This window comes from Gavialis gangeticus, unplaced genomic scaffold (assembly GCF_001723915.1).
Source record: "Gavialis gangeticus isolate Ggan-Ray unplaced genomic scaffold, GavGan_comp1, whole genome shotgun sequence".
In the NCBI taxonomy this organism is placed as follows: Eukaryota; Metazoa; Chordata; order Crocodylia; family Gavialidae; genus Gavialis; species Gavialis gangeticus.
In genome coordinates, this window is record NW_017729008.1 from 31,186,453 (window position 1) to 31,195,871 (window position 9,419).

The 9,419-nt window shown below is 42.3% G+C and overlaps 1 protein-coding gene across 5 annotated transcripts in view; it reads left to right on the top strand.

The window, feature by feature from the left end:
- The first annotated feature begins 6 nt into the window (after positions 1-6).
- Positions 7-9,419, top strand: part of BEND7 (BEN domain containing 7) — a 69,426-nt gene continuing 60,013 nt past the window's right edge. For all 5 annotated transcript variants that reach the window (XM_019509541.1, XM_019509542.1, XM_019509546.1 and 2 more), the window contains exons 1-2: positions 7-176; positions 4,182-4,265. In XM_019509541.1, the coding sequence (XP_019365086.1) occupies positions 116-176; positions 4,182-4,265 (145 nt within the window). In that variant the 5' untranslated portion in view covers positions 7-115. The remainder of the gene's footprint in view (positions 177-4,181; positions 4,266-9,419) is intronic.

A 9,419-nucleotide genomic window follows, 5' to 3' on the forward strand; every position in this document is an offset into this window, starting at 1 on the left:
CCGCCCGCCCGGAGCCGGCTCTGGCGGCCGCGGCGGAGCTGCTCCAGCCTCCCCCTTCCTCCTTCCTCTCCTCCCCCTGCTCCCGCTGCTGCTCCCGCTCCTGCCTGCGCGCACCATGGAGTTCACGGAGAGGAAGAGAAGCAGGAAATCCCAGAGCTTCAAACTGATCAACCAAGGTAAAGTGCGGCCAGGCGGGGGGTGGTTATGTTTCCCCCCCCAAACTAGGACCCCCCCAAATTAGGGCAGAGGCTGTCTGTGTGGTTCCCCCCCAACTCTCCCCACGATTGGGCTGGCTTCAAATGTAGGGGCAGCTCTTGTACAGGATAAAGTTGGGTTTCATTTCATTGCCCCCCCCAAAAAGAGGGGGTTCAATTTGACCCCCCCCTTGAACCATTCTAAAAAGGGGGGGAATGACAAGGGTCTCCCTCCCCCCCGTTTAATGTTATCTCTTGCATGGGGGCGCGGGCGCTTTCTTGTGGCCGCTGCGCACCTCCACGCCTGGCTGGGAGAGAGGCTTCACGTCCACACCAGTCGTTTAATTTGAGGGCAGAGGGAGGGGGGCTGGCTGGCGTGGGACTTGTTGGATTTGGGGGTGAGGGGGGGTTGCTTTTTTATTTAATTTTATTTTTATTTTTTAATTTTGTCTTCCCCCCCCCACACACACACACCCCTCCTTCTGATTCACGTCAGAGAAATGCACCTCCGTCTTCCAGTCCTTGTCGAAAATCGGAGGCTGTCTGGGTGGTTTAAACAGGTGGACCTGGGTTGCCGGGGGGGGGGGGGGTTGTTTCTTGCCACCGCAGCCGATGGAGATGTTTTTCCCCCTCCTTGATCCGGCTGGAGATCTTGTAAAGTATCGAACTGAAATATCTCCATGAAATGCCGGATGTGTCCTGCATGCCAAGTTGAAGGCAGAGTCTCTTTGGTGTCATGTCACACTTTCTGAAAAGAAATGCCAGAGGTTCACAACTCCTGTGTCAAGATGAGGAAGGGGGGAGGGAGGTTTGCCGCAGGTTATGCGGGAACAAGTGTAAGAAAGGCGGGTCTAAAACGAAAATCATCTCACTCGAGGAAATCGTGAAATTTTAAAAGATAGATTTTATATATATCTATATATATGAGTAAATGTGTAACATAACAGTGGAGAGTTTGCATGGTGAACGTGTAGATTTGGTTTTTGTTCAGCTGGGTGAATACAAGCTTGTGCAAAGAAGCGCTTGCCAAGCTACAACAAGTAGAAATGCACGAAGGATCATAGAGAAGTAGGGCTGGAAGGGACATTAAATGCCAAGGACTACATTTATTTTTCAAGCAATAAACCTGTTCCTGCATTGCTTGTGACCCCAAGGTTGAAGAACTGTGCTTAGAGCAGCACGAGGATTTGAAAGTGAAACTGATGAGAAACAAAAGTGAAACTGATTAGTGTATTTTTATTTCCAAGCTGAGGGAACTTGTGAAAAGTGTAGAATAACCTAAATAATTAAAGACAAATAGATATTTAACAGATAGTTTTAACAGTCTCACTGTAACGTAAGTTAAGAATTTGGCTAATACTACGTTAACCGTCATTTAATTCTAGATAAACTAATGTTCGGTCGTAAATTCGTAGTTGTGCTTGGCTTGTCTTGGAAATCTTCTGCTTGTAGAAATGTAAAGAGACCAACTGTGCCAAATGCAATTTCTGAAGGAAATTTATTTGGATTCTCAGAGAGTCGAGAAGATAAAAACCGTGTTTTAGTACAGTAAGATTACATTCTCATGTACTTTTAGTATTTTTCCTTTTCTATCAGAGTTGATTACCAAGATAATTATATATATGATTGTTGTCTCCCTTGTAATCAGCCTATGCCTCCTGGCTGAGTCACTCAGTAATGTCACAGTTTAATGTTTACTGTTGTGAAATTGATATGGATTTCACAGGCCCTGGACTGTGACATCTGAGGCAGAAGGGGACCGAAGAGGAAGCCCTGTGCTGTTTTTATTTAAAGATATATAAACTATTGTCATTGTTCTCCTGTTTCTTCTCAAAGAATCTCAAAGCACTTTACCAGCCTGATCATACCAGCTGTGCATGTAGAGATCACTTTATTCTTTTATTGAGATGTAGCCACCTCTGGAGCAAAATGCAGTAACTTTAAGGGAGTAGCTAAAGACCAAAAGTGAACAGTATCATTTTTGCTGGAGACGACATATAATTTAAACCTTGTTAATCTGCCAGTCCCTACTGTCCAGGTACTGATACACACTTTTACCCAATCTGCATCAACAGGAGAAAAAATAAATAGAATTTAATGACTGGAGAACAAGACTCTGGTAAATTCTGTGGGGTTTCTTATTTTGGAAAAGCAACTTAGAAAGTCTGGGGTTTGGCTCTGTATGTCATACAGCCTTGTTAGTCTTTACTTCTTCAGCACACCCCATCCAAAAATCTTTCAAGTAAACAAACCTTCATTAAGTGTGACTAGTCACCATTCTCCTTAAATTTGCTTTATATCCATAGAAGTCATCCTTCCCTATAGTCACTTCTCTCCCTCTCTTTCTCACCTGTATTGATGTTATTTTTTTTCTGATGCACTGCTGGGATCACATCTTTTGTTTTTCCTTTCTTTTATGCCTAGTGCTTTACACATAAATAACGATGCGTAATAAGAAAGATTTAATACAGAGGGTCTTTAAATTCTGGACATGATTATTTTGTCAGGGTTGCAGGTGTGTTTCTCATGAAAGGAGCAACTGCACATAATACTCTTCACTTCTGTTGTGCCTTTTATCTGAGTAGCTCAAAGCACTTTTCTTTGCATTAATTAATTTCCATTACACCTTTACGAGGCAGGTAAGTTTGATAAAACCCAGTCCACAAAGAGAAACACTGAGATGTAGGGAATTAAAGGACCTTGTCCTCTGAGATGCTGAGCTCCCTGCATTTCCATTATAAGAACAAGGAGCTAAAAACATCCAGCATGTCAAAAGAGCTGCTTAGTGCTTAATACTGCCTGGTCCCAAGTGACTTGCCCAAGGTCATAGAGTATATCAGTAGCAGAGCCAGAAATAGCTGCCAGGAGAGCTGTCTCCCAGTATTTCCTGCCATAATTACTCCTCTCTCCTTAGGTGTTTGCAAATGAGAGAGTTGCTTTTAACAAATGCACACCTGCAATCAAAGCTGAGACCTCAGCATCCAAGTTTTACTTTATTTGAAATAGAAAATGAATAGTGGTAGAACTGCAACTTTTTGTATATTAAATTAGGGCTGTCCATCAGGTGGCCTGTGGCTGTATGTGGCCCCCAAGGAGTTAACCTGCAGTGGTTCAGGCACTGCCCTTCCCACTGCTTTCCTCCTGCTGCTGCTGGAGTTGTGTTTTCCCTCTCTCTCCTCTAGCTTCCACTTCTTTCCTCTACCCCTGGGAGTGGGACAGGGGCTGAGAGGGTCCTCTGCCAAGGGACTTCAGAGGACCTAGGGACCCTACACAGTGCAGTAGGGGGTGGGGGCCATTCCACATTGCAGGGTGCTAGTGAGATACAGCAGTAAGTCTCCTGCAGCACAGCATGCAACACATACAGCATGTGGCCCACGGATGTGCAGCCTGCGCAGCATGGGGCCAGGGCATCTGCAGCCCCAACCACTCAGATATTAAACATTTGGTGATGGCAATATCTTTTTAGTAAGATCAATTTCTATGGCTATATACCCATGCATTTTGCACTTAGGAATTAAATAGCCAAATAACATCAGTGGTGCAGGATTAGTCCACAGACCTAGCAACGTCTCCCCCGGTGCGTACCACTAATTTTGTTAAGAGGTAAAGTTTGAAGTTTCCCTTAGCTTTTGAAAAGGTAAAGTTTTCATTTACATTATAAATTTGCTTTCCATCTGTAAAGCAAGAAGCCAGATAATTGGCATCTGGTGGGATAATTTGCTGTGAAAATGAACACAGTAATTTAGGCCAGGCATAGCTGTTCCCTAAAATCTGTGAAATATTTCAGCCGAGTCTCTTCAGTGCGAGCAAAGTTTTTTAGGAGGTGCTGATACAGAGCACATTTTCTGTGGTTAATTTGATGAACATAGAATAAACTGCAGATATATTGACAAATTACACAGTAAAATTGTGGCCGTGTGTGCGGGTTCATTTTTTCCAGATTGCTTGCATTCTAATTTTTTTTTTTTTTATCGTTTTTCATTCCAGATTACCACCATGAGGTATACAAGATCTCTGACTACAGCAATGATGTTAATGGGGAGACCAAAGAAACACAACCCATTTTTTTAGGTATGTTCTTGCATTGATTAATTTCTGAGCAACCCAGCGTGGCCATTTGCAATTTGGGAGTGGTAAAAAATGTCTGCAAGCACAGGAAGTGTCTGCCATTGTTTAATCTGACGTTCTTTCCAAGACCTTTTTATTCTGTGAATTGCCAATATATCCTTTATTAACACTGCTAAAAGTTGTAATTTCAGACATAAATGTTTATTAGTGTCTACACACAGTGCTAATTATCACTCACTCTCAGAGCCAGATGCTGACTGTGCAGTTTTGCAGCTCTCTGCTCACCCCATTTACATTGCATATTTGCTGGCATGCTTCACTGGCAATAGTTTGTGTAATTGGGGTATTACATCTTTGACATCTGGATAACAGAAATTCAATTTCCAGGAAGCTGCTATTTGTTTGGTTTTTGCTTCTGCCTTGGGTGGGATAGGGGATTAATGTGCTGTCTTAATGTAATGTCCTTTCACCTCTGTAGCCTGCCTGCTAATCCTGCCATAGCAAAATTAAATTAAATCAACAATCAAAAATGTGTAAAGAAAGAGAAGTAATATATAGCCTTCCTAACTACAGCTTGATAGGACTGATTGTTACTGAGCTGCTCATCATTTTTCATGGCTGCTTATTCACTGTCATCTTTAGCTTTCTTACTGTTTTCCCCCTTTCCATTCCCAGCCCTGCTCCTCTCTTATCTCAGATCTGATTGGAGAGATGATGAGCATCTCTATAAAAGGACTGTGGGCTAGATGCACAAAAAGGACTTAGGTGCCTAAGTTTGTCCTGCTTCTCACTATTGGTGCCTAAATCCAAAGTTCTGATTCTCAAGACCCCTGCTTAGTTGCCACCTAAACTTTGTAGACACCTAGGTTGAGAGCAGTAACGATTCTCCAAGCACCTGGAGTTCTCCCTCCGGGCATACTCTGGCACACCTTGGACTCAGTGGTGCCAAGCATCTGGACACCTATTACTTGCTAAAGTCCCTTCAGGATTCCTTAGCCTTGGTCTCCTGAGGGCCTTAATCTTGTAGGTATTCTCAGGGCTTATCCGGGAAATTGATTCCACACAAACTCCAGAGGAGGAGGAGAAGGATGTGGTACCAACTTCCCTTTCATTCGGTAGCTCAGTGGTTAGAGAGTTCTGCTGGGATGTGAGAGACCTGGATTCAGTGTCCTCTTTTAGGAAGTTTTGAATCCACATTTCTCACCTCCCAGGAGAGTGCCCTAACCAGCAGGATGCAGGCTGTTCTGATGGTGGTACTTCTGATCCCTCTCGTTAATGATGATCACCTTTTCCTTGGATAATTAGCAGTTTATTTGGCCAGAGGAAGGGGGAGGGTGATAGAGAGATTCTTTAGCTTTATGATTGAGGCTGATTACATCCCACCGAGCACTTCACTATTTAATATTAAGTATTCCCTTGCGTAGAAGAGAATTGAGTCACGCCTTCCCCTCATTCTGGATAGTGCAGCACCATGGTGCGAACGAAAGAGAGCACACATCTAACTCCAGGAGGAGAGCCAGAGCTTTGAATCTTATCCCTCCCCATGAGCTCCCTCTCTGCATGATCCAAACCCAGAACTGAGGCAGTGAGGATGCCCTGAGAGTACCTCCCACCTCTGCTGTCAAGCTGTTGGCAGCCTTGAGAGCAGCCAGGAGCCAGTATAGACATGCCCATAGGTACCAACTTCTTCTGCTGCACCGCACAGAGAACATAAGTGCCTAATTCAGGGCTGTGAATTCCTCTTTTGGTGCCAGGCAGCATATTTCCTGTATGGATCTAGCTCTGTGTGGCTTTAATCCATGGAATTCAGGAATTTCGGATGCTCAAGACATCACCTCACTAAGGGCCTGATCGAGCTCCCGCTGAAGCCTGGTGAAGTGTTTCAGGAGGTAGCAGTAGGAGATTAACTGAAAGTGAATAGCGTCTCTGAGCCTGATTCTGCATGCCTTTTCTCAGACAAGCAGCCCCACTGAATTTCCATGAGCAAGGCTTGTCAGGGTCAGGCTGTTTGTGTGATGTTTGAACTAGTAAAGCCCCATAGCCCTTAGCGAATAGTGACAGCACTTTTATTCTACCCCAGAAACAAGAATGCAAGTTGGTCAGGAGATTGTACACCTCTAGCATAAAGCCGGCACTGTCTTGTAGAGCCACAGTGGCTTTTTAAGAGTGTGTTCTTCTGTCTATTGTATTTTATTATCTTCACAAAGATATGAACATATAATATAAGACAATGTCTTTACAATGCTTTCAACTTGAAATTCAGGCTCTGTGTTTGAAAGGTTAATGTAGAAAACTAATTATATTATCCTGGTAACCAAATGTGTGATGAGACATTTGTCTGTGTAATTAACAGTGAAGAACTTTTATAGTTTCATAAAATTGAATGCTACATACAGTAAGTAGGCTAGGTGCATTTGTTTTGAAGAGATGTCCAAAACAGAGATGTTTATGACTGATATAAAGTGGAACTGAAATGTACTGTAATGCAGGTGTCTGTGCATTTTACAACATTTCACATTGTTGAAATGGAAGTCACCAGATTAATAACTTTACTTTGTCATGATAAAATAAGTAATACGTTCTTGGAACAGGGGAATAGCGCATAAGTTACTCAGTAATTCCAAGAATTTATTCTGTTCCAAGAATAATATCTTTCACAATTTATTCATAGAGAGAAAGTTGACTCAATGTAAGTCTAGGAAGTTTCTTGTTAATTTTAATAGAATGATATCCTAGACATGATTTTTGTAGCAGCTAAAGTTGAGACTGCAGGAAGGTTTCCTTTATGTAGCTGAGCTTTCAAATAGTCATTTCTTTGCAAAACATTCGTCTTTTAGGTCAAGGTTTACTCTGCTTTGGTCTCTGCCACAGCTGATTGGTTTTTGTTTCAAGTAAAACATATTTGGGGCATGTGATTGAAATACACTTTTTGTTTTAAAACAATCATGTGATGCTATTTATTGAACAGCTCTGGCCCGAAACCTCCAGCTGTATTTAGCAGTTGCAGTATGGTATGAAAGTGCAGTAGCCCTGCTGCAGAGGAAGATGTATTTGATCTGAGTTACAATCTTGAAAAATTTTGTATCGAGCAAATGCAGAAGAGGTTGTGTTTTTGAATTTGTTTCTTGCTAAGTTACTTCAGGGTCAGTCAGCTTCAGCCTGACTTTCCTTTGAAGTCAAAAGCCAACTTCCCCATCTCTGCCTGCCAGTGAGGGATCTGACCCTGTGGCCTTGATTCTCCAAACTGCTCAAATGGATGCTTGCATCTGCTGCACCTTCATCCACTTCACAGGGGTTCCACATGGACATACAAGGTGCCACCCATGTTTGTAGGATTGGGGCCTCAGGGCTGGAAATACTACTTGGATGAGACACCTAAGTGGCTCTTAGGAGTCTGAGTCTCCAGGTGTGATCCTGTTATACCCAGCTTGATTTTTCTCTCTCTTTCTCTCTCAAAAAAAATTAAAGCTCCTACTTTTGTTATTTGCCTTCATTCTAATCTTAAGCCTGATGAGTCGGAAAAAAACCCAGCCAGGAGAAGAACCCATCCATCTTTTAACAGTTTTTCAGGGATTCAAACAGCATGGAATAGGATTGCATATAAATGCCTAATAACTGGATTAGGATGTGGCCCCACAGGGTCTATTTCTGGCCCCAGCTATACAGTAGTGTGCTAGCTCATGTGTATGTAACTAATTTGGCTACACAGTGAAACAGCTAATCTCAAATAAACTACAAAAAAAAGGTCAACTTTCTAGTTGTGCTCAGAAATTCAAGAATTAATCAGAGCAATCCTATCTGTCAAGACTTGAATAAAGTGTTTGATGGAGCATCCAATGGGAAATCTTTAATAAATATGGAGAAGACTGGGATTAGTAGAGGAACTGCAAGGTGGTAAAGAACTGGGTAAGGGGCGATGGGAGTTTGTAGCAATGAAAGGAGACATCAGGTGGTTATTAATGGAGTGATCAGATATTGGCCTTCAGACCGAACTTCTTTTAAAAAATGTATTAATGGTCCTGACACCAAGGAATGTGAATGTGCATATGAAATCTGTTGTTGATGCAATGCTAGGTGGCATTGTCAGTACAGAGGAGGATCAGGTTATCATTAGTAAAGAATTTTCCTTTCTATGATTCTGTGAAGTAGATGTTCTGGAAGACTGGTATGATAGAAATGAAATCAAATTCAGTGACACAAAATGCCAGGTCATGTTTTTAGAGTTCACTAGCAAAAAATTCTGCTATGGAAAGAACTGAGGAAGATAAGGAACTTGGTGTGCTAGTTGATCACAGAGTGGCTCTGAGCTCCCATACTGAACCATGAAAAAAGACATCCTCAGATCTCATTTGCATCAGCCAAAGTATTTCCAGTAATATCATTATACAGAATTATCATTGTACAAGACAGTGGTGAGACCTCATCTGGAAAACAGCATACAATTCTGGTCACCCATGTTCAAGGAAAATGAACTCAAAACAGAGCAGGTACAGAGAAGTGCTATCAGGATGATGAGGAGAATAGAGAGTCCATCTTGCAGAAGGTGATGAAAAGAGCTTGGCTTTTTTAATCTAGCAAAACGAAGACTGAGAGGGAATTTGGTTGCTGCCAATAAGTACGTCAGAGGGGTAAACGTCAGGGAGGGAAAAGAACTATTTGAGCTAGTGAACAGTATTGGTACAAGAACAAATGGGTATGTAACTGTCTGTATGAGAGACTCAGACAGCTGTCCAATCAAAATAATGGGGGCAAAAGATCTCATTACTTTAAAAGTGGAGCACAGTAAGTTTGTGAAAGGATTATATGATGTGATGTCAGCAATAGTAGGAGACTAGACTCAACCTATGACATGAGGTCCTATCTAGGCCTGGGTCCCTCCCTGCTACTATTTTTTTCAACTCGAAAGTTCTTTGATCAAGGGAAATGTGCACAGGGCAGAAAAATATGAGATTCTCTCATTTCTGTCTTCCCTTACTGACCTTCATATACAGGTATACCTCGGAGATATTGCGGGTTCGGTTCCAGACCACCGCAATAAAGCGAATATCGCAATAAAGTGAGTCACACGAATTCTTTGGTTTCCCAGTGCATATAAAAGTTATGTTTACACTATACTGTAGTCTATTAAGTGTGCAATAGCATTATGTCTAAAAAAAC